Source organism: Lampetra planeri, chromosome 2, assembly GCF_965212315.1.
Source record: "Lampetra planeri chromosome 2, kcLamPlan1.2.h2, whole genome shotgun sequence".
In the NCBI taxonomy this organism is placed as follows: domain Eukaryota; kingdom Metazoa; phylum Chordata; class Hyperoartia; order Petromyzontiformes; family Petromyzontidae; genus Lampetra; species Lampetra planeri.
The window spans coordinates 11,559,535-11,584,782 of record NC_136108.1 but is presented as its reverse complement, the minus strand read 5'-3'; the positions used below and the strand labels follow the sequence as shown (position 1 = coordinate 11,584,782).

Sequence of the window (25,248 nt, the reverse complement as noted above, 5' to 3'; positions counted from 1 at the left end):
TTTGGCTTAAGATGTTTGGGATTATGCCGTCCTCTCGCGGTTTAAGTTTAAACTGACTTTGAATAGTGGTGCTTCCCAACTTGTGTTTGGCTCCGTAAAATTCGTTTTTGCCGCCGTTGGTAATTCAAAGAGTTATTTATTCAAGGCACACAACAAGCACCGCAAACATTTAAGTCACCGTAACACCTAGACCTCTGTACATTTTCAACATCCATGTCAATTCAATCAGCAGTGACGTGAAGCATTCAGCTGTTTTACTTCACGGTGCTGTTATGGAAATTTCAAACGAAAATGTCGCTTGCATTTTATGTAGCCACTGATAAAAACAAAAACTGTAATTAAATAATGTTTTATTCGTCCAAAGCAGCTTCCATCTCATCTTTCTGCATCTTGTTGACGTGGGTATTCTGTTAAAAATGATGTTCAACCGTGATAATATAACATGTCATACTATCATTCATAAATCTTTTGCAGCCAAACAAGCCATAGTTTGGTGATACCAAAGTTAGTTGAATGGGTATTTTGCAGATGTATGCGGTAGGCAACTTTTCTAAATCATTTTACCACCGTGGAACATTTCCAAGGTATTTCTCCAAAACGTAAAGATGTGCTGCTTCACTACAGTACAGTACTGGCATATGCAGACATGAATGGTACTGAGAAGATTTGCGTTTAAAACATGATTGTCCCTTTCCCTCTCTCACACCCACCCTCCACCAAAGTAAAAATTACACGGATGCATTGTTTCATGTTTTCTCTATTGTATCCATTTATTGCTTATTAAATAACATGGGATTGTATGCAGAGGTTTGTCTAACCTCGACCAAAAGCAAAGTCGATAGAAGAATAATTAAGTGAACACATTTACCACTCCATCACTTGGCACCTATGAGTACATTCAACGAATTATTTACACAAAGCTGTCAGTGGTTGCGTTTGTTCTAAAAAAAACGTGGAATATATTACAAAGCGACTCTAAAAAAGAATGATTTGACCACTAGTGCAGCTTTTTGCAAGTGTAAGCTTAGTTATCACTTGCATATACTGTATCTTATACGATATGTTGCAGGTTTCACATCTGCAAATCAATCATTTGTGCTGAGAGATTACATATCAAAGATATATAATTCTAATTGTTGTTTATTTACTTTGATATGTCTTTACATCAGACATTCCTGATATATTCACAGGACATGTTCGTCATTCGTGTATCAGTAGCAGTATAACCTGCAATGGGCACCCTTCCTAAATCTGAAAACATAAACCAAGCCGTAATTATTGATTTTCCCTCCTCAATTTCAGTTGCAGGCATTGTATAAATTTTGGGATTTGAGGTTTTTACTGACATACAGTAAAGTATATTTCATCTTTTGTTATAACATAGGGGCACGACCCACATTTTATGCCAACTCATTCTGAAATGTATCATTCGTAAAATACGCTGTTGTAATGTAACCCTGTACAAATCCATATTCGACAACTTGTAATATATTTACGATGTAAATTATGACGTATGGCTTGTTTGTAAATTGTATTTTATTATTTAATTGCATGACCAGTTCTTACACTGCATAGACATCGGGTACTTAAAGGATGATAGATTGGATATAGCGCTTCTGCAATGTGGTAGTATTTAAAATCTATTACTCCAGGCTTTTGTACTTGACAAATTGTAATTCCTTCATATAATCAAATGCTAAACATGGAAAATTGAATATAAAAGCCAATTTTATCAATGATTGGTCTATACGGTACTGTATTTCCTGAAGCCCCAACAAGCAAAACAAATGAATGCCCCAAAGCATGAGCAATCATTTTCCACAGTGCCCACCCTCTTGATAACAACATCAAAACGATTATCATATTTACCAAATTGGTGTAATTGAACCATTTTGCATGACCATGTGTGAAATGCATTATTAATGAAATTTAGCATTCAGATTATGGATATCCTTTAAACATGAAAAAAATCAGAGCTATTTATACGGATGTTTGTACTTTTTGACAAAATGCTGTGGGCGAATATGTAGACCTCTTTTTTGCTCATAGAGTGTCGACTGTAAATGCACATATTGATATAATTTCCATGTGTAATGCTACTTTTAATTATGCAGCACAGTAATTCAATCATTAGATGCTTTGAAAACCATGGTTTTTCAATCCAATTTAGTAATTATCTTGTATACTGTATATGCATCATGCTGGCCTGCCATTTTTCCATTCGAATAATGTACTGACATGCTTTTTGGCTGATACAAAAGGAGTATTTTATCTAAATAATAAATAAATGTAAATGCTGGGCAGTAATTTTTATTTCTTTTATCACTGAATAATTAAGCTACTTAAAGTAGTATTCAGGTTTTGTACTTTGTATCTGACTCTCTGGATATGCAATATCAAAACTAGAAACTACGTTCATGGGACCTCCTTTGCCAGTACCAAAATATGATAATAGGTTTTTCCCCTTTTTTCTGGCAACAAAACAGGTGTTAAGATGTTAAAACACCAAAATGAAACCTTTTACAAGGAATCATGTCTACATTAACCACAATACTTGTGGTCAGAATGCAAACAAAAAACATACTCTGATAATATATGCATTGTCCTAGAAACTGATTGGTTCACACCAGAGACAGATTTATTTTGAGCCTCGTTTCAAACATGTGTTAGACCAGAGGACGTCAAAAGGCGTACAGCACAAAGACAAACATTATACGTTTATTGTAAGGTTGCCTTTCACAGGACAAACACAAAGGTATTTTTGCATACCCAACATGCACCTTTTTTTCCCTAAAGCACAAGTTATACCCTTGTTCACCTCTTTGGAAAACATATGATGTGTGTGCTTAATGAAAAGATAAAAGGTTTGACTATGACAGCCCACAATGTATCAGGTTGGAGAGTGGGTGTCTTAATGTCGTGTTATATTTCCCAATGCGATGCAGCTCCCAGCTTCATATATAGCAAACTCTCGCCACCTGCCGACTGCTCTATTAATAACCACTTAGTTAAGGCTAAAAATACGACAGTACATCACTACCTCCTTGGAGATCACACACTTATAAACTTTAAATATGGGATCAAGATTAAATATCACTCGGTTAATCCAGTTTAAACACTCAGCACATATCTTCTTGGTTCTTTCGGTAAAGTCACGTAGAAGGGAAATAATAAAATAATAAAAATAAAACATCATAAAATTAAATTCTTACGACGTTTCGGCCACAACACAAGCCACCGAAAGAACCAAGACGATGAATCCCTGCAGTCACGAAAGTTTAAATCGAAACTCAGCACATAGTAACGCACTAATATCTTTGTTCGCCAAGGGGTAACATTGTGTTACCAGTACAAAGTAGTTTTTTTTTCACACTCAACATACAATGACGTGAACACCAAGTGTCGTTTTTTTTATATCCTCAATTAGCGTTTGCTTTTCTCGCATGTTGTATGGGATTTGCGCATGTCCCCTTTTGTGTTAAAAATTTGGATAGCGTGTGGTGGGGTAAAGTGTGACTACTCCCACCTCTTCTTACAGCTTGGCAAAAAAACAGGCAAAAAAAACACCCTCCAGAGGGATTATCGAGAGCTCTGACAAATGGAAGCCCTAACGTCAGCGTGTCCAAACAATCTTAGAGCTGCACCTTTACCCATTATAAAAAGGAGTAAGGGACAAGGGTCAACACGCTTACATGGCACAGAGTGAACAACATGTTGAGAGGCAGCTATTGGCAAAGAACGGACTCGAGCTTGGGTTTGAACGTGTAAAGGTTCATGCCGATGGCCAGGGGCGAGTCGTAGACCTAAATGATCTCCCATCAGGTTTACTGGGAATTTAAACACAAGCCCCTTTGTTGTCTGAGCGCTGGGTAATAGGGGAAGTTTAGTAGAGCGAGATGAGTTGGGAGGGATAAACTGGGGTAAGTCTGTGGAGGATGTTGAAAACATGGTGTGCAATTGATATGCAGGGTTGGGGAGCCAGTGGAGGAATCTGAGAATTAGGATGTCACATTCCTGATGAGCCAATCCATTCTGAATCATCTGAAGCCAAAACGGGTCACGCTCAATGGGTTCACCCACCTACAAATATATCATGTGTATTGGATATAAACTTATAGGCAACTCCTATTCTTTTACAGCAGTGTTCTTCATTTCACTGGCGATCCCGATTGGCCTTTGGTGCGGGCCCACGACAATACTTTATACAAATGTGAAAACACCCCCCCCCCCCCCAAATCGTCCTGTCAACCCCAATGGTTTAAAATGTGGTGGCCCTCACACACTGACTTCGGTGAAAATGCCCCTCCCCCCTCACCTCTGAAAATAGTGAACACTGCATTTCAAAATCATCTGCAGTGGTGGGTGCCCAGTCCAAACTTAGCGAGCACGTCACCAGCCCCCCCCCCCGTGTGTTGAGTGACGCGCTGTAACAGGATACAATGAATCTGCGACATAATTAATGATAAATTATGTTCATGTCGAAGGCCCATATATGGAGTCATCCGGCGTGGGATTTGCCCGTATCAGGAATAGTGGAACGATACAATGATCGATTGAGCGAGAATCGATCGAATTTTAAGGATACAAAGCGTGATCCATGCTCGAACACATCGCTGCGAAATGTCAAATCTTTTTTTAAATCTTTCGTGATTTATTGACCGAAGAAAGCCCATATTTAAGCCGCCCCTTGACGCTGATCGGATTGCTTGCACATGAACGTAATTAATCACTCATCTTGTCGCGGATTAATTTGACGCCTGTTGCAGCGCCCACCACGCAGTGCCCTTTGACCCTTTGAGTGCAACCGCCCCCACGTGGTCCGCCCTCATTAGAATACAATGACGTCGCCTCAAATCTACATGTTGTGGCTTGGCCCTCCAACACACCTGTGTTGAATTCCGATTTAAAGCTTTCGTGACTGCAGGGATTCATCTTCTTGGTTCTTTCGGTAAAGTCACGTATAATGGAAGTAATAAAATAATAAAAATAAAATATAATAAAATAATTATCACGACGTTTTCCTCTTGATATGCAAATTATTTTGTCAAGGCGCCCTTCCCCCCTCCATCCCAGCTTAAATAGTCGCTCCAAGCATGGAGTGTATCATTCAGACTGTCTTCTCGACAGACCTGTTCTTCACTTGAGGACAGCTGCTTGCGTTGTGGCCGAAACGTCGTGAGAATTATTTAATGTTTTATTTTTATTATTATATTATTTCCATTCTACGTGACTTTACCGAAAGAACCAAGAAGATTAACACCTGTGTTTGCTGTACTAGTAAGGAATTGGCATGTTCCGTTTACATGACAAACCTTACTAATTATATGTGCCGGGTGGTGGCGGGTTTAACGACACAAAAAACCTGGATTATGTGGATGATATTGGTCGCGAAAGCCTATGAGTTAAAACTCAAATCTAATAAATCAGAAGCACCACCACTTTTTAGATCACGTACATGTTAATATTGTGTCGTTAAAACCGCCATGTGTGTGGTTAATGCGGACATGATTCCTCGTAAAATGTTGTGGTGATTTAACATCTTAACACAAAATCTATGGTTCTTTCGGTAAAGTCATGTAGATAGATATAAAAAATAATAAAGGAATACAAATGAAGTGAATAAAAATATCACAACGTATCGATCGTAAAACAAGCGGTCGACATCAGGAAAAGGGGTTATCCTCTAAAGGCAACACTGTTTATAGAGGTTTGGAGATGGGCGTAGCCCAAGTGTATCAGCAGCACCAGCAGCATGGGCGAGGCAGCAATGTTCAATGCAGCAGCAATGCCAATCCAGCAGCAATGCCAATGCAGCAGCAATGTCAATGCAGCAGCAATGCCAATGCAGCAGCAATGCCAATGCAGCAGCAATGCCAATGCAGCAGCAATGCCAATGCAGCAACAATGCCAATGCAGCAGCAATGCCAATGCAGCAACAATGCCAATGCAGCAACAATGCCAATGCAGCAGCAATGCCAATGCAGCAGCAATGCCAATGCAGCAACAATGCCAATGCAGCAGCAATGCCAATGCAACAACAATGCCAATGCAGCAGCAATGCCAATGCAGCAAAGGGCCACCAGGAAATCACTACACCCCGTTCCACACACCACACTGCTGACGGTGGAGGTTGATTGACAAGAAAACACAAGTCAAGTCATGACCCAAAGTGGTTGATGACATTATTCCAATGATTGCTGAGTCTATAACCTTCCTCTTGGTTGAAATTATGTCTGTATATATGGATGGCTTCATGAACGAATATGTGTTGATAGCCAGTAGGCTTGCAAAGTACCATCGTCTTAGAGAAATCAATTTCTTGTGAGCCAGTCGCATTAAAATAATGATCAGCCACGGCAGAAGTATTGGTCCTACAGTGTTTCAAATCTGCCTTATGCTCACGAACACGGTCGGAGACATGTCGCTTAGTTTCCCAAATGTAACTGCTGCCGCAGATACAGATTTGTTCATGAAGCCATCCATATATAGACACAATTTCAACCGAGAGGATGGTTATAAACTCAGCAATCATTGGAAAGATGTCATCAACCACTTTGGGTCATGACTTGATTTGTGTTTTTTCTTGTCAACCTCCACCGTCAGCAGTGGGGTGTGTGGAGCGAGGTGCAATGATTGTCTGGTGGCCCTTTGATTGGTGTAGACAAACTACGTTGGCATTGCTTTCTCCTACATTAACATTAGCTGCCTCCCGTCCATGCTGCTGACACACTTGGGCTACGCCCATCTCTAAACCTTTATAAAGTTTAATCTTGATTTGAAGTTTGCCTTTAGAGGCTAACCCCCCTTTTCCTGATGACGACCGCTTGTGTTGCGATCGAAACGTCGTGGCTTTTGTGTTTATTTTCATTACTGAAAGAACCAGAATAAGTCTACATTATAAACTGCCAGTACGCTCACTCAGGTTCAGTTTAATAACCATTAGTACAGTCTACATTATAGACTGCCAATACGCTCACCAGCTTAAAAACCAGGCTACAGTCTACATTATAGACTGCCAATACGCTCACCAGCTTAAAAACCAGGCTACAGTCTACATTATAGACTGCCAATACGCTCAGCAGCTTAAAAACCAGGCTACAGTCTACATTATAGACTGTCAATACGCTCACCAGCTTAAAAACCAGGCTACAGTTTACATTATAGACTGCCAATACACTGACCAGCTTAAAAACCAGGCTACCGTCTACATTATAGACTGCCAATACGCTCACCAGCTTAAAAACCAGGCTACAGTCTACCAGGCTGCAGCCTACATTATAGACTGCCAATACGCTCACTTTTATTATTTAATTCTTATTATGTTTCTATCTACGTGACTTTACCGAAAGAACCAAATAACATGAATTCCGACAGTCACGAAAGTTTTAAGTCAAAATGTATGGGTGACTTTTTAAAACCATTCGCCCCCCCCTCCCCCCAACCCGGAAATTACGTCACCGCGAGCGCGTACCGACCCCGCCCCGTGACGTCACACTGGAGGTGACGTCACCGGCTTCCACCTCTTCCGCCGGAGCCGGCGTCTGCTCGGTCTCTCGTCCCGCGCGCTCCTCCCTCGGCCGCCGCCACCGCCACCGCCGCCACCACCGTCGCCATCGTCTCGCTCCCCCCCCCTTCCTCCTCGCATTCTCCCGCTGTGAGTCTCAACGCGACTGGCCGCGAGTCGTGGCCGCGTCGCGAGAGAGTCACGACCGGCGTGGGTGACCGCGGCGCGCGAGAGGCGCTCTTTGTGCGAGGCTCTGCGGCCTCCTCGTGGCCTTGCGGCCTCTCCTCGTGGCGCCGCCTCAGCAGCCTCAGCAGCCGCTGCTGCTGCTGCTTTGACCTCCTTGGTCAGAGTCAGAATACTTATTGATGCTGGGGGTGTCTCGCTCAGTCGTCCCTGTTGCCTCTCCTGGTTTCCCGTTCCTCTGACTTGCCCTGCCTCGGCCTCTGCCGGCTTTCTGCCCGTGCGAATTCTTTTCATCTTCATCTCCCGGTCACTTTTATTATTTCGCGACCCGCTGCTGATGCGGTCGACTCCAGCCTCGTCGCTGCGTTCGTGGTCTCTCCCGGGACTTTTCCTCTCCTCCCTTCCCCCGTGCCTTCATCCTCGCCTTTCCTAACCTCGACCGCCATTTAGCGACTTTGGTGTTCTCTTTTCCGGACGCTCCGAATCTCCTGATTTTCGTGGGTCTTCTCCAGTCTTTAATACCTTGGCTTCCTCCGCCTATCGTGGCCTGCCGTCGTCGTCTTCTTTAACATGATCTCCCTTACCTGTTCTCTCTCGATCTGGACAGGCATCTGTGATCAAAGCGGGTTCTCAAGTCGAGTTAGTTGATAATTTCAACCCGGCCAGTAGTGACTGGGCAAAAATTGGAATCGTTGGTTCCACAATTAAGAAATTTGCTTAAATTCCACAACTGATAATGCTCCACATTCGACGACGATGCGACGACCATTTCCCAAGCAGCAGGACCATTGTGGGAGCGCTACCCCCTAGTGTGGATATGCGGTAGTGTAAGGACTACAACTCCTGCAGTTGATTCCTTCAAGGATGCGCTTACTCTTACGAAAGATCCGATGGGATTCTTTCGTCTCGTGACAATAACGTCGATACAATTGTTTAAAGGGGAAAAAAATAATAGCCCGTCTTTTCAGCTCACAGCCCTCCCCGTTGTCTCCTGCGATACGTTCTGCAGTCGTGCCAATTCTTGGCTTCACCGTTGCCTTTCTTTGGCCTTATCCATCAAGAATCCTGTCTGTCCTCAACTCCTCACTCTCCTCGGTCGATCACTTAGTTCCTCTTGCACTCCTTCTTAACTCTCGGTCTCATTCCTCTGGGTCTCTTCGCTGACCTATCCCGACATCTGCTGGTTCCCCAATAGTATCCTCTCTTAATATGAATGCCTCCACAAAGCAACGAACAATGTGGACTGACATTGTCTCGATCTAGCGATACAACAATACATCTAGCAGACAAGCTTGTATCGCGCTATCTCAATGCTAAACCTCTCTGCCATTAGGCCCTATATAGCTACGTGTTCTGCTCAGCCCACTTTCCGCAAGTCAATATGATGTCCCTGTCTTGTTCTATGATCCAAGTGTTCTTTAGTTTCTCAATGTAATTTCCAAGCTTTCATGCTCCCATAACTCGCTGCATTATTTTCTGAATAATTCAACATAGTTCTGTTTTTAATCTGTTTTGCGAGTATTGTATCTCTTTAACATGTTTTTGGTTACAGGTAATTATTTTTTTACTGGTTCCCTTCCCCTCACATATCCATTCATTTGCTTGTCCATTGCATGATTTAAAGTGGTAACGTCCATTTTAGAATGTTGCTGCTGTATTTGACAACGTTTCCCCAGTCCTCCATTCAGTTTGTTGACTTCTCGCTTGTCCTGGGCCTTTTTTTCCTCGATCAGGCTTTCGATTTTTTTCAGCATCTTCCAACTTCCATAATTCTCTTTCAATTTCCCCCAGTTTCTCCTGGCTTTGCAACTCCTCCCCATGGGGTCCACTCACCCATTCGGTTGGCATCATCTCCCCTCTGTTTAACCTTCTGCCTTGCTAAATTTTATCTATCACCCTTGTCTTTACAATTCCCCCCGCCCTTAATTCCACTTGCTTCTCCCACAAGCACCAAGCATGCCCTTGTGCTTAGTCTCAGCCTGTGGCCACAGCAAGGATGGGAAAAAATAGATTGTACAGTGCTTAGGCCAAGAACACTAAATGCACAGTCACTATTTTGGTTAATTTATTAATATGCGCTGAACCTTGGTTCGGTGAACTGCTGACTTTAAAATCGTTTATTTGCGTTTTGCTGCGTCAGCTTGTGTTTGATTTGCAGTGCTTTGGTGTACTTTTGTGACCACCATAATTGATTTATACTGGATTAATGCAGTTGCATCGTCAGGTGTAGTTGATGGAAAATACATGTTACGTCTCGACAGGCTTAGTTAACAGAACCAAAGGATTAAGTTTAATTCATAAAATTGTTTGCTTTTTAAATGCGGCATAAAGCCATTTGAACGGATTTAAATACAAATCGGCAGTTAACTTTCCTCCAGCAGGTCCGCATTGTGTATATTACGTAACATTTTGGCAGTCGTATTCTCATGTTTCATGTGCATATGTCTAATGTGATAACTTTTTTAAAATAGCTTCATGTATTGAACAAATGCTTTTTGTTACGAAACCTGCAGTGCGCCACGCTTAAACGCATGGCTCATGTCTATGGTATGCAGTGCTGTGTAGTGTCGAGCCAGCCTTTGAAAATGCCGTCCGACCTGGCCAAGAAGAAAGCAGCAAAGAAGAAGGAGGCAGCAAAGGGTCGTGGCGCCCGGCCCAAGGAAAAGACCAGTGCCGAGGAGGAGCTGACCAACGGCGCGGCTGCAGATGGCGAATCTGGTACGGCTTAATACAATCCTTTTGTATAATTGTTGTTCAATACAATGTATGTATACAGTGCCATGTTTGCTGTCTCATTGATAGGTTAGGTCAGTCGTGATTCTATGTAGCTCAATTGAAATGTCGGAAAATATATTTTATTTAATATCGACATATTCATTAAAGCAGGGATAATGTATCAAGCTTAAAATCTGTTTTCTTAAAACGGTTATTTGCTTCTCATAATTTACAAAACCTTTAAGTTGTCACTTCACAAATTGTGTAGTATTAAAAACATGACAATCTATACAATTGTGAGAGTTGAATTTGTGAGTACAATTCATGTGTTTCTGGACCCTTGATGGAAAAGCACTCTTTGTTGCAGTTTTAGCACTGGCGGAGCAGCTGGATGAGATGGAGCTCAAGAAAGCAGAAGCACGGGCTTGTACAGGCGTTCTTGCATCCCACCCCAACAGCATGGACGTGCACATTATCAACATGTCGCTCACCTTCCACGGCCAGGAGCTGCTCTCTGACACACAGCTGGAGCTCAACTCTGGTCGCCGTTACGGCCTCATTGGCCTCAATGGCACAGGTCCGCTTTGTTTCCCTGGTTTTACCACCATTTGCATAGTGTGCCGTTTCATACATTTTTCACGATATGATTTCCAGTATGCAAGGATGTGTGTGTGTGATGTGGTGAGATGATATGCATCACTGGTGTCACCACAGGGAAATCGATGCTTCTTTCTACGATTGGCACCCGGGAGCTGCCCATCCCTGAGCACATAGACATCTACCACCTGACGCGGGAGATGCCACCCAGTGACAAGACAGCGCTGCAGTGTGTCATGGAAGTAGACACAGAGCGCATTGTACTGGAAAAGGAGGCGGAGAGGCTGGCCCACGAGGACTGTAAGCATCTGCTTTCCCTGAAGATAATTTAGTGGCTGGGATTGATGTGCTGCTATTTAACCAAAAACGTGACTTTTATTTTGTTTCATAGGTAATGTGGGAGGGGGAAACAGCATTTCTCGTGATATATTCACACTGGATGTTGTGTTAGATTTTAAAAAAATTCATGCCGCGTTATCTTTTTATGCCTGGACCAAAACAGAATTAACCTTCCCTGGGTTTATGTTCCAATAGCCGAAAGTGAAAAGCTGATGGAAATCTATGAGCGACTGGAAGAGCTGGATGCATCCAAGGCCGAGATGAGGGCAGCACGCATCCTGCATGGCCTTGGATTCTCTCCTGCCATGCAGCGCAAGAAAATGAAAGACTTCAGTGGTGGCTGGAGAATGAGAGTTGCCTTGTCGAGGTAAAGCACAATTCACACTTTTTGCAGTTTTGTCATTTTATGTAGATCATGTAAAATGTATGCTGTGGTATCAAGCACATCAGGTTTAATAGTTGAGCTTGTTTTGTATTTTTATTTCCTGACCATTGTGTTCTCTGTTTACAGGGCCTTGTTCATTCGGCCATTTATGCTGCTTCTCGATGAACCCACCAACCATCTGGACTTGGATGCATGTGTGTGGCTGGAAGAGGAGCTGAAAACGTGCGTGCACATTTTCTTAAAGCCTACTTAAACACTTGAGTAAAAGATCTGAGATGTAACAACACTTCATACTGGCTGGTTCAGTAGTTATCACCATTTAATGTTTGTAAAGTTATGAGTGTGGGGTATTTATGCATTGTTATATTTACTTTCTGTTCAATGTTGCCAAGATTGTGCACTTTGTTAATATGGGCATGTGAAAGTAATGCCAAATTCAGCTGATTGTTTTTTTCTGTAGGTTCAAGCGTATTCTGATCGTCATTTCTCACTCACAAGACTTTCTCAATGGCGTTTGTACAAACATCATCCACTTGCACAACCGAAAACTGAAGGTTTTCACGGTACGATTTCAAATATAAAGATGTTCTTAATAATTACATCTGCTGTTCTTTGAGTGGTAAAAAGTGAAGCATATAGGGGTACAATATTTTTGTTAAAAGTATGTCTTTTGCAGGGGAACTACGATCAATACGTGAAAACCAGACTGGAGTTGGAGGATCATCAGATGAAGAAATTCAACTGGGAGCAAGATCAGATTGCACATATGAAGGTTATTTTCCCATATTTATTGTTTTAAAACCTGGCATTGTTAAGTTCTTTTAATGTCGGATACATCTACATATGGCATCTTTGTGTAATTGTGAAGAAAAAGCAATTTTAGATTTAAATTTATATTTTTTAAACCCCTTACATTTATTGTCTGGGTTTTATTTCTTGCACAGAACTACATAGCACGGTTTGGTCATGGCAGTGCCAAACTAGCTCGACAGGCCCAGAGCAAGGAAAAGACCCTGCAAAAGATGGTGTCTTCAGGATTAACGGAGCGCATCGTCAATGACAAGGTTTGTAATTAAAATTAATATTTTTACTGAAATAAAAACTTCCAGTCAAAAATGTTTCACAAATTACCAATATGTTTTGGTGTTTATATCTTCTAATAATGAAGTGTTATTTTTTTTGCGTTTCTTCTTTTCTATAGACGCTGTCTTTCTTTTTCCCGGCATGTGGCAAGATTCCTCCACCAGTCATCATGGTGCAGCACGTCAGCTTTAAGTACACTGACGATGGGGTAGGTACCTTGTACATTACCTCCAAGAAAAGTGTCTTAAAAATTGGGTGGACAGCTTGCCAATGAATGATGAACTAAAAGGCCGAATTCCAGCACTCTTAAAATGACAACAGGTTTCTCTTGCTTGGAGTGCGATGAAAAAAATACCTTGAAGCGAAATTCAAACTGACCTTGGCATGGAGTGCAATTCAATTTTAACAAGACTGATGAAGAACTGTATTAATCTCGATGTTATGTACTTATACAGCCATTGATCTACAAAGCCCTTGAGTTTGGAATTGACCTGGATTCTCGAGTTGCACTTGTGGGACCCAACGGTGCTGGAAAGTCAACTCTACTCAAGCTTTTGGCTGGAGAGGTGAGAATTCTTTGCATGTTTTTTTTGGCATTTGTAATGCTACATGTTAATTAATATTACGTAACATGAAATTTATACTTGTTTTGTTCTTTAGCTTCTTCCTACAGATGGCATGATCAGAAAGCACTCTCATGTGAAGATTGGACGATATCACCAGGTAGGCTTATAGATTTATTTTTTATACAAGTGGTAGTTGTGATTATTAGTGCTCTTGGTCATTGATTTTTGCTCAGTTTCTTGGGGAATCCTACAATAATTTGTTAAACCTGCATTCTTTGATGTTGCGCAGCATCTGACAGAGCAACTGGATCTTGACTTATCCCCTCTGGACTACATGATGAAGTGCTACCCAGACGTGAAAGAAAAAGAGGAGATGAGGAAGATAATTGGCCGTTACGGATTGACAGGAAAACAGCAAGTAAGTAAATTACAGCACTGAAGCTCCCTGCCAAACTTGGTTTGTGTAAGTTATGAAATTGGTATGTGTATTTATATATTTCTAACTGTTTGACTATGTATTATGCAGGTCAGTCCAATCCGGAGCCTTTCGGATGGTCAAAAGTGCCGCGTGTGCTTTGCTTGGCTGGCTTGGCAAACGCCACACATGCTCTTCCTTGACGAGCCTACCAACCATCTGGACATGGAGACTATTGACGCACTGGCAGAAGCCATCAATGAGTTTGAAGGTGGAATGATGCTGGTTAGCCATGACTTCCGTCTCATCCAGCAGGTAATGCAAAAATCGGTGTTTTCATAGCAGGCTTTCGTTTAGGATTATGAATGTAGCTTATTGGACTAAAAGTGGATTGTCATCGTGCGAGAGGCTCCCTTTTTACGCAATAATTGTTACATTGTGGTTAAACCTGTAGCTTTGCATTCATTCCATCTCTTTAAGTCTACCACTTGTTAACTTGGATAAAGGTGTTTTAAATGAAATAATGTTAATCTCTAAGAACTAGAAATAGATGTATATGAAAAAAACATCCCCTTCCAAGTAATGTCATACAAACATCCACGTTGTTGGTTTTCTACTTAATATGCTTTTCACGTGCATGTTTTCACATTGCAAAGGGTAAACCAAACCATTAATACATTGGGGACATGAGTGAATATTTTGGGTGGATGATTAGTGGGTTACAAAATTCTAACTTGCAAATCTTTTGTTACAGGTTGCTCAAGAGATTTGGGTGTGTGAACATGCAACAATCACCAAGTGGAAAGGAGGCATTCAGGCTTATAAGGAGCACCTGAAGAACAAGGTTGTGGACAATGATCCCAACCTCACCAAGTCTGTTGACATGTGATAAGCTTCTGCAGTGCCAAGGCATGCAAAGCTTGTACTGTGCTGCCTTCAGCTGAATTACCTTCAACCGTAACTTAACCAGAAGAAATGTCTGCACCACCTGTCATTTTCACCAAAAGTGAAAGATACGCTTGCCGTTGGCCCCCTGGCCAAACATCCGATTATCAAAAGTAGAAACGTTGAACTCCACATTATAGATTGTGCCAGATATCTTGAGTGCCCAAAGCCGCCTACATTAGTGCATGAAGCTCCTGCACTGTGCCCTGCATAGCTGCTTTTTAAAAAAGCTGCAATACATTAGGACTCTTTGTTATCATAAGTCACTGTTTTGTTATATTTTACCGTTATGTAAATACATTAATTATATATCTTATGTGCTTGACTGAGGCTGTATACTAGCCTTTTGGCGGCCTATTAAATGAATGACTTCGATTGATAACTTAATCACGAAATGCCACGTTTTGAACAATTTAATTTTCCCCACCAATATTTAAGTTAGCAGCAAAGTATGTCTGTGAGGCTGTACAATTGGTCTTGCAGACTGCCCTACCAATGTTTGTGGTATCAGCTCCTGATAATAGTCAATGCCGAGTGAGGACCCTGCTGATGTCATCAGCTTGGCTCGTGTTTTGCACAGGCTCACCATTTGCAGTATTTCAAGAAATATGACCAGTGCAGGAGAACCTATTGCTCTCCAATTATTTTCACACTTAATATATTTACTAAGGATGAAAAACTTTTTCAGAATGAAATGGTGAAGTATGACTTGTGTACAGCCCACTGTTGTGTATACGATGTAATAAAATAAAGTGTAGTAGAAATACCTTGAAATTTTGGCAATCTTTACTGCGCGGTTAGATATTTTATACTACACTAGCTTTACCTGGCTTTGCCCTGGCCGCCTTTGTCTCCCCAGTGGTGATGTTCACACCAGTTACTCGTTTCAGGCTGAGTCAAACTAGGGGAGGCCCAGGACCGGTTGAAATAATCGTCACCGGTGGGGACTGAGCGGGAATCGAACTTGGGTCGCTGGGGTTCGTATCGCATCGTGCTAAGCACTGCATGTGTGGGTGACATGACAGATGTGACATCACAGCTCACTGCCGTGCAAAAAATATGCATTATTGCGCCCCCCCCCCCCCCCCAATTTTTTTTACCAAAGTCTTATAATTTTTGCATGATGTACAGTCTGGAAAGAACCCACATGGCAAATTTCAAGTTTGTTGCATGTCAGGAAGTATGCTAAACATTTAGAACAGACATTCACAAATTTCCCTTATAGATTGCACTGTAAAATGATGCCAGCTTTAAGGGACCTCTGCAGCTGTGGCATTTGTAATTTCAAATAGGTTAATTGTTCATAAGGCACTTTGAAATGCAGGAGCAAAGTAGTAAAAGTAGGAACTCACGAGTTTGATTATCTTAGCTTGGGATTTAATCCAGTAATTGCTTCTGTTGCACCAAATTGAAGTCCTTGTGTAGACGATGCTTATTTTTTAAAATATTCTTAAAGACATCGCTCAACTCATTTAACGTTTAATATCAAAACAATTTGCACAAAGATGTACCCTTTTAACCCAAGGTTGTTTTTTGGCATGTTGATTTGTAAATCATGCAGTCGTGTTATTAAAACGGTGTTAAATGTATACAAATGTTTTTATTCATAATGCACCTATTGCCAAGTATCACCAGTGTATGTGGCTTGACCTGTACATTTTGAAAGTCCTTTGCAATAGTGTAGCCACTTATGGTTTGGTTCATCTGGCTGACCTGGAATGGTGCAGGACTTGACCAATACATATTGCTCTGCTGTACATTGGATAGTCTTCAAAGACCCCAAAGTAGGCCACTGTATTGTTTAGTAACCCGAACCTTGAAAGTTTCAAATCAATCGTGGTCCTTATGGTTATTCACGTTTCCCATGCAAAGGCATTTACGTAACCTGGTTAAACTGGTGAGTATTCATCTTCAGATTGACTGCTCAAAGGTTGTACGCAGAGAGCAGTGGAAGACGGTAACATGGAGGAACACATTGCATCAGACCTGTGGACAGAACATGTATCGATTCTTCAGAAGGTGCTCTGATGGTACTTCACACTGCAAAGCCATTTTTCTGGCGGAGTCCTTGTCAAAATAACAGCTAAAATGCAGCTATGTATGAAGGAGTCTGGTGGTGGTGGTGGTGGCAGCTAGCTTTTTCCTTTGAAGGAGTCCTTGCGATGCCGCAGATCCTCCAGCACGTGTGCATGGAAAGCACTCTCCTCGGTTCCTGCAGGCTGAACAAGGCCCAGCACAGCCTGCAATGCCGTGGATCGTGTGCGTAGAAAAGGGTTGTACTGCTTCTCTTCCCCGATGCTTGATGGGCACTGGTGACAGGCACATCACTCTTTTTTTAACAATTGGACGAATCCCAACATTTACCAGTTCATGTATCTCAAAGCAATATTTGCTTATTTTATAGTGTTTCAGAAATATGTATTACTAAAAATATATTTTCTAAAGGTACTCGGATGCATTGTTTTAACAAGTTCCGTACACTTCAGCAGATACAATAAAAATTGCAATATTTAATGGTAAAAACTTTGCAAAGAAAACTACCCTAAAGACACCATATTTTGAAATGGAATTTTGGTGATTATCAGTGCCAGTCGCAACCTCCAGAACTGGAGATGGCATTGTGGAGCTTTGAGCAAGTGGGAGTTCACCAGATACTCCAGTTTCCTTTCACATCCTAACACTTTAATGAAATTTGCAAAACATCCCAATGCAGGACCCTCCTAAAAATAGAAAATCAGGGATGCTTTCATAGGTAAATTAAGGAAAATATTGAAAACGGCACTGCCGTGAAATCTCTAAATGTCACGTGTGAAGCATCTCACCGTAGACAGCTTCTCTCGTCGCTGTTGCGCAACCCAGTCCAGCTTCAGCAGGATGGCTGGATTATCAGGCTCCATCTCAACCGCAAAGCTGAGGTTGTCAAGTGCACACTCATGGCCTGCTCTCCAGGAACACAACATTCATGGTGTACGTGGGATTTACACTTCAACATCACAATTGGCCTTGTTTAAAATATATAACATCAATATATTGCGTTGTATAAGATCCACAATCAAATCGTGTGGAAAGCTATTTTATCTCACCAGTATCTTATTTCCTAAATATGTTTTGTAAAATAACAAGCTCAATGATTAAAGTTGTAAAGAAATAAACATCAAATTGGTAAGAATAATTTCTTTACTAATCGACCACATCATGATTATATGAGAACAGGGTATTTTGTGTGATGATCAGCAAATAAGTTTACAGCTAATTTTTGTAATGGCAACAAAGACTTACGGCAGACTTTAGATAAGTACATTGAAGCTGAAGAACTTTAAAGTATTTTTTATTGGTACTGGATGGTCGGTTCCGTAAACTGCTATAAAATGCTAATTGCTTTTAGATATGGGAAACTGGTAACGCGATAAGTCATCGTGAAATTTCATATAGGATCATATCGCATTGTGATCAATTATATCATGGAAACCCTATTTACTTTGAAATGGAATCATCCGATGCCCAATGTACCTGGAAATAGCAGTGTGCTGTCTGCCAGACTGCTTACAATGTCTAGCGATGACAACATCGTCTCCGGTGTTCCTTCAAACATTCTGCCTGGTGAAATAACAAATACAGTAAAATTAAAAAAAAAATCAAGTTACACTATGACATAAAGCAGCAGTGGAATTACTATAAATGGTGGTAAATAAAATGTTGGCGATGTCACAATCCTACCACAGCCAGCGAGAAAAAGTAGGTCTCCAGAGAAGAGGCAGTCAGGGGCACCAAAGGGTTGGCCATCCAACACGTAAACCATGTGCCCCACCGTGTGGCCTGGGGTGAATCGGGCACGGAAACAGAGCCGTCCAAACCGCAGCTCCTCTCCGTCAGCCACGGGGCTGCAGTCCATACAGTTGATCCCACTTACACCAGTGCACATATGGGCTTACTACAAATACCACGGTGTATCGCAATGCTACTTTTGTATATGAGTACATTGGTGTTCTTTAAATAACGCAAACAGTTTCTTTTTCAAGTGACTTTAAAATATTATATTGTGATGCAAAAGATGATTAATATTAATTTCTTGTGGAGCCTGGTGCCACTTGAATTAAGGATTCATGATCGTTAAAAAAAACAGTTAGTGTTGTGATGGGTCAGAGGAGCAATGATATTAAAGGAATAACACGATAAATTTTTAAAACCTCAAAAAGGAACGGTGGTAAATGTCAGTATCCATGAAAGCATTAATATTAAAAGTTATTTTCTATACCCTTTAAGTCTCTATATTTATGACTGAACAGGTATACTTTTACATCGTCAAATATTCCATTACACACAAAAATAATATTCCACCATTCAGTGATAATTCGAATGACCCTACGTGCAGCCAATCTCATAAGATCTGACAACTTGAGCGTGAGTTTGCGACAGCTCCTATAATCCGCGGTGGTGGTGATCCTAAAATGTGATTTTTACGCAGATTGTTGGAGCTCTCCCATAAACTATGGTGCACTGTGGAGATGCAAAGACAAACAACGATGCAGAGAGACAAATGGACATGCAGACAAAATGGAGGCAGATTTTTTTTTGGTGTATATCACAGACTGCTAACGATATTTGTTGAGTAGTTAGTATTTTTGCATGGGTTAGACTTGAAATTAAGTCTTGTATGCAAAAACATTTAACATGGCTTTCAGGAGAAATAGTGAAACTCCAATATTTTTTTGTAAATTATTGAAGTTTATATTCACATGCAATACTTATGCAATCCACATTTTCGCCACATTAACAGAGTTGTGCACCTAAAAACCCCTAAAATCCATGATACACCGCCATGGCGCAAATATTTTTGCCTCAAATTATTGGATTTTCTACGGCGTACTGCAGACTATAGGATCCATGGCTAGGTCTTGCCATGAATTAATCGAACTCTGCTGCACTTGGATGGGAGATTACCTAGAATTACCAGCTTTAGGGTTGGCCTGCAAGGTGGTCACGTAATGAGTTGGATTCATTTGGCTATTCCTGCTTCTTTGCACATGTTAAACACGAATTGGCCACAATTGTATTGTGACTTGTCTTTAATTTTACATTCATTAAGGAAATGTGCCCATCGGCCCATTGATGTGATGTGGTTAATAGTACACCAGTGTCTTTGAGGAATGTTAAAGCCGCGGGGGGGCTGCGATGTTTGTGTCTCAAATGAGGTGTTTATTCTGCACATTCGCGTTGTTCCAATATGTTTGCCAGCATTTGTCTGGATATGGGTGAGATCCAAGGTTGGTGACAGCGTGATCTCAGAAGGGGGATCGGGACTTGAGTCGACGGCGAGGTACATAGTTGATGGGTAAGTTGTTGTTGGAAATAACATCTGTAAACTCCCTTGTAGTTTGCATGTCTCTGTGGATATTTGGTAGCAGATATTGTACGGTAGTTTAAATGTTCTCAGCAGCTGGATTTGACTTAATGCATCATGTCCCGTATATGTACTTTATAACTTTTTCGTCAATCCAATGCTGGATGAGGGCCTCCCCATGCCGTACGGGACATGGGTTTATATGAACACACTTGACCACATTGGTCAGTGGGGTTGGCGAAGGTGGAAAGCATATATTTTTTGTTGCACTTCCATCTGCTGACAATGTAGCCTTGCAGCAGCCTACAACACCTGTTTTATGCATAGTGATTGCCCTTCAGAAGACTGTTCAGGCTAAAACCTGTTTCACTCCTGATCTCTGACAAGATTGGGTGCATTACGGGGGAGTTTTTTTTGTGATTAGCTGAAATGGATGGAGTTGCATTGCACTCAGAACGATTGCAAGTGAATCATTGATGAATGTTGCAATGTGCGTTTTTTTTACAAATATGAAAAACATACTTAGTTAATCCTGGAATGTTGTCATGTGGGCAACCATATACAGGACACTTGTAAATTTTCTTTAAAACCTGATTTCCTCCACTGTGGTCCCTTGAAAGAAAACATAGGAACAAAATGCAGTATTTAATTGAAGATTTATAACAGTAATGATTATATCTCAACTGCCCGATAACACCGTCATCCAAGCATTAGTCTGCAGGTTGCCCAAGGCAAAATAAACTCTCATCCTCCTTTCTTCCATGTGTATTATTTCTGCAGAAAATTATTTTCAATACAAACCTGATTATTGGATATCTAATCTAGCAATGTAAAAACCACATTTATAGTGTTATCATGATATCGACTTCACTAGTGTCAAATACATTTCTAATTGCTTTTCCTTGACATTTTAAGAAATGAATAACTTTTTTTCTGTTTTGACAGCGGAGTTGAATTTCTTTGCCATTTCAAAGTTATGGCTTTTTCAGTTTGAGTGCAAGGCCGCATCTCTCATGTCCCAATTCTTACCAGTGTTTGTGAGTGGCCAAGATAGCCTCGAGAGTGACACCTTCTTGTTCTATACAAACCTGTGAAAAAAAATGTATAGTTTGAATATACATGCACGAATGCATGCATAAAAGCATATCTGGTAATAAATGGGATGGCTGTCCAGGTTGTACTGCATGTACTTCATGACAATGTCCCACGTTTCACTCCACGTATTGAGTGCTTTTTCAGAAAATCATAACAAGGGGAACTAATTCCTGAAGAAGCTCCCAGCACATGGAGCGAAACGTCAGACATCATGTCAAACAACACACGGCACAACACATAACCATCGGAGAGCTATACAGCACAACTGCCAAAATCTACACACGAGTGCATGGGAAGGTGATTACAGACCTCGATGGCTTGCGGGTCAGAAGCGTCCAATACGACTGCAGTCCTAGACTCCAGGTCTGTCACCATATATCCGTAATTATCCGTCATAATGGGCACGGGGCTGATCATCAGGCCTGTTCAATTACACAGAGAGTTAGATACACGTATTAAACAGCCATGCAACATGAATAAAGTTCACTGAGAATATTTGAAAATGTTTTACTTAAATTAATGTAAACAGTGTATCCATTAAAAACATATCAAAGTGTACAATTACATGTTTTAAAATATATGTTTTAATGAGTTACATATCGAAGACGTGATAACACATCAGAATTACAATTTTAAATTTTAACAGCTAGAGTACTTTAAAAGGGGTGTGCAATGAAAGGGTAAACGCACCATGATAGATGACTGGCTTTACAGTTGAATGTCCCCCAGGGAAATGTTCCCTTGCCTGCTTTAATTGGCGCTTGTGATAAACATACCCCAACTTCGTCTTGGTATACAGCGTGTACCTGGTGGGTCAGCAATCGATATGCACATGGCAAATTAATGTGCAGGGACAAGTGGTTGACGCTGGGAAATGGAACAGCGACCAGATCTATCTATGAGTCCGGGTCAGCCACACAACAATAATACATTAGTAGGTCTCAGCTTTGGAGGGGGGCCATATCAGCACGTCTCTGGGGCTTCCTTTAGTTCACAGCGAATGATCCCAGTGTCTAAACTGAAACCACGTCACGCCACACCCAATAGGGCCCTATTGACCCAACCGGAGTGTCAAAAGGCCCATGTGAATCACAAGTTGAAAACAGTGATTGCACCGTATGAAAAAACAATAGGGTTTACCCTTTCTGACAATAAAACAGGTGTTAAGATGTTCAAACACCAAATAGAAACCTTTAGCAAGGAATCAAGTCTGCATTCAACACACGTACTTGTGGTGAACATGCCGACACCCATGCTGATAACATATGCATTGTCTTTGAAACTGATTGGCCTACACCAGGGGTCGGCAACCAAAATAACAAGAAGAGCCATTTATTTCCAATTCGGTACAAAATTCAGTATTTCAAGAGCCGCAATGCATCTATGTATACGTACATATCGTCAAGAAGCAGCCCGTAAAGAGCCGCATGCGGCTCCGGAGCCGTAGGTTGCCGACCCCTGGCCTACACCATAAACAGAATAAGAATATGAATACCATAAACAGCGTTCTTTAGGGCCTAGTTTCACCAGTGTCAGACCAGAGAACGCCAACAGGCGAACAATACAAAGACAATGCACCATCAGAACATTTATAGCTCGGGGTGAGCAGCTACAAAATGGGACATTTTTGCCAGTATCAAAGTATGAAAAAACACCTGTTTATTACTTTTTCAAACTTTGATACTGGCAAATAGGCCCCACTAACAGCACAACATATTTTTTTTTATATTGTCTGAAATTAAGGTGGTTTGTGTGGGCGACCAGAAGTTTCGTATGAAAGGGCATTTTTATAACTTGGGCAAAGGATATATCCCATGTCAGAACAGTGGTAACTCTGCAGACACCATTGTCTAAGCTCTCGCGTCATTGAACAGCCATTCTTAACAATACTTAAGCCGATTACATCAAAACGAAAAACCGGATTCCAGCAATTACAGTGTGTTACGTAACCCATTACATTATTTATATCACTGTTAGGTTACTGAATGATGGTTCATGACGGTTGCACATTTAGCACTTCCAGTGCTAAAATACAATTACTATGCACATGGATGTCTTAACGTGTGACACATAGCATTTAGGACTGCATGCAGGAATACATGTCTGTATACTACAAAGTAAATATTTGCACACATTCAAATGCAAGTGCCGAGTGTACACTGTGTGGGTGTATACTGTGTATACAGCACACGTGTGCACTGCCACGTGAAAATCTGCGTAGACTCTACACGTGTCTAAACTATGTGTACTGTCATATGCACATATTGCGTATACCGGCTACACGTATACTGTGTATGCTGGGCACCTAACACCGTGTAAACTGCATACCAATGTACAGATGTGCACATCTGTGCACTATGTGTGTACACTGTGTGTGTGTAGATTGCACACACATGTGCACTGTGTATGTACACTGCACACACATGTACACTGTGTGTGTAGACTGCACACACGTCCACTGTGTGTGTGTACACTGGACACACATGTCCACTGTGTGTGTAGACTGCACACACATGTACACTGTGTGTGTACACTGCACACATGTACACTGTGTGTGTGTGTAGACTGCACACACATGTGTACTGTGTGTGTGTAGACTGCACACACATGTGCACTGTATACCACGCCTGAGTGCACACACGGCCACAGCACAGCGAGGAGTAACCCTGCGACGACGACAACAACCGGAACACGACTCCCGCCTTCACGCTCGCACAATGCAGCAGCGGCCACCGCAGTGCGGAAGCAGCAGCAGGACGCGACATCCATCATCACCACCATCACCACCACCATCATCACCACCACCACCATCATCACCATCACCACCACCAAACCCCGTCGACATCATCACCATCATCATCACCACCACCACCATCATCATCATCACCACCATCATCATCACCACCACCATCATCATTATCACCACCATCACCACCACCATCACCAAACCCCGTCGACATCACCACCATCATCACCAACACCATCATCACCAACACCCTGGGCACCCCCCACCCTCCCGGTGTCCCACCGCGGCAGCGACTCACGCGAGGGTGAAGAGCAGCGGCCTCTCGGCGCGGGCCATGGCGCCAGCGCCGCCCGCAGCAGCCGCAGCAGCAGCGCCCCCCGTGGACGACGCTGCGGGAAGCACCCCGAGAGGGGGCGGGGGGCGGGGGCGGGGGGGTACTTAGACCCCCCGGGGGGGAGGGGGGGGTGCCCAGACCCCCCGGGGGGGGAGGGGGGGTGCCCAGACCCCCCGGGGGGGGGGGGAGTACTCAGACCCCCGGGGTGGGGGGGGGGAGGTACTCAGACCCCCGGGGGGGAGGGGGGGAGGGGTACTCAGACGCCCCGTGGGAGGGGGTGGAGGGGGGGTACTCAGACCCCCGGGGGGGGGAGGGTATTCAGACCCCCGGGGGGGAGTGGGGGGTTTCTAAGACCCCCCCGGGGGAGGGGGTACGCAGACCCCCGGGGGGGGGGGGGAGGGGGGTACTCAGACCCCCGGGGGGGGGGGAAGGAGGGTTACTAAGACCCCCCCGGGGGAGGGGGGGTCTGAGTACCCCCCTCCCCCGGGGGGATCTGAGTACCCCCCCCTCCCCCGGGGGGTCTGAGTACCCCATGGGGGGGGAGGGGGGTTACTCAGACCCCCTGTGGAAGGAGGGGTACCTATCAACCCATTGTCAGTGCCGACCTCATTACAGACCAACTCAGATATTATTGGTCACCCCGTGCCCCCTTATACATCTCAACGTTCATCCTACAAAGTGCCATCACAAGGCAGAAACACAAACTGATAGACGCAAGTAATATCTTCATATTTTTTGCCCGAATTGAAACGGCTGTACGCCGTAATGACTCGACAGGAATGCATCACCCTACAAAGATACACATTGTACACACAAAGGCAAAGATCTCCCAGGTAGCTGCGCAGGCTGTTGGGGAAAGTGCTGTGAGCGAGCACCGATGAAGGGTGTCACGAAGAGGTTGATGTGACCAAAACCACGCCCGGCCGCCTTTGTCTTCCCAATTTCTGTTGTTTGCACGCTTCGCCAGGGGCTTGTATAAGAGGATTGAAACACATACCTG

The 25,248-nt window shown here is 42.6% G+C and overlaps 2 protein-coding genes across 4 annotated transcripts; one reads left to right on the top strand and one right to left on the bottom strand.

The window, feature by feature from the left end:
• The first annotated feature begins 7,497 nt into the window (after positions 1-7,497).
• On the top strand, positions 7,498-15,498 carry ABCF2 (ATP binding cassette subfamily F member 2). Its single transcript, XM_078607053.1, has 15 exons — positions 7,498-7,654; positions 10,243-10,405; positions 10,770-10,979; positions 11,117-11,299; positions 11,534-11,705; positions 11,850-11,945; positions 12,184-12,286; positions 12,400-12,495; positions 12,668-12,787; positions 12,925-13,014; positions 13,262-13,372; positions 13,467-13,529; positions 13,662-13,790; positions 13,899-14,102; positions 14,542-15,498. Exons 2-15 carry the CDS (start codon positions 10,273-10,275, stop codon positions 14,674-14,676), a joined length of 1,845 nt encoding a protein of 614 aa, XP_078463179.1. The 5' UTR covers positions 7,498-7,654; positions 10,243-10,272; the 3' UTR covers positions 14,677-15,498.
• Positions 15,499-16,195: 697 nt separating this feature from the next.
• LOC144727926 (putative thioesterase PNKD) lies at positions 16,196-24,308 on the bottom strand. Of its 3 annotated transcripts, XM_078607074.1 has the most exons (10): positions 24,213-24,288; positions 22,564-22,631; positions 21,859-21,974; positions 21,478-21,590; positions 21,103-21,161; positions 20,596-20,685; positions 18,450-18,613; positions 18,243-18,329; positions 17,555-17,670; positions 16,196-17,041 (listed from the first exon to the last, which is right to left on the bottom strand). In XM_078607074.1, coding segments are annotated over exons 2-10 (924 nt in total). In that variant the 5' UTR covers positions 22,566-22,631; positions 24,213-24,288; the 3' UTR covers positions 16,196-16,864. The 3 variants fall into 3 exon arrangements, with proteins under 3 accessions (XP_078463200.1, XP_078463190.1, XP_078463184.1); XM_078607064.1 differs by lacking the exon at positions 22,564-22,631 and having other exon boundaries at positions 24,213-24,308; XM_078607058.1 differs by lacking the exon at positions 22,564-22,631 and having other exon boundaries at positions 18,450-18,637; positions 24,213-24,304.
• Positions 24,309-25,248: the final 940 nt, after the last annotated feature.

Excerpts from the sequence above, each read along its gene's own strand:
- ABCF2 (XM_078607053.1), top strand. The coding sequence starts at position 10,273 with ATGCCGTCCGACCTGGCCAAGAAGAAAGCAGCAAAGAAGAAGGAGGCA. Across the intron at positions 10,406-10,769 it reads GGCTGCAGATGGCGAATCTG|TTTTAGCACTGGCGGAGCAG; the intron begins GTACGGCTTAAT and ends TCTTTGTTGCAG. Across the intron at positions 14,103-14,541 it reads ACTTCCGTCTCATCCAGCAG|GTTGCTCAAGAGATTTGGGT; the intron begins GTAATGCAAAAA and ends CTTTTGTTACAG.
- LOC144727926 (XM_078607058.1), bottom strand. The coding sequence starts at position 24,250 with ATGGCCCGCGCCGAGAGGCCGCTGCTCTTCACCCTCGC. Across the intron at positions 17,671-18,242 it reads CAGCACACTGCTATTTCCAG|GCCATGAGTGTGCACTTGAC; the intron begins GTACATTGGGCA and ends CCTGGAGAGCAG. Across the intron at positions 17,042-17,554 it reads GACGAGAGAAGCTGTCTACG|TGCCCATCAAGCATCGGGGA; the intron begins GTGAGATGCTTC and ends GCCTGTCACCAG.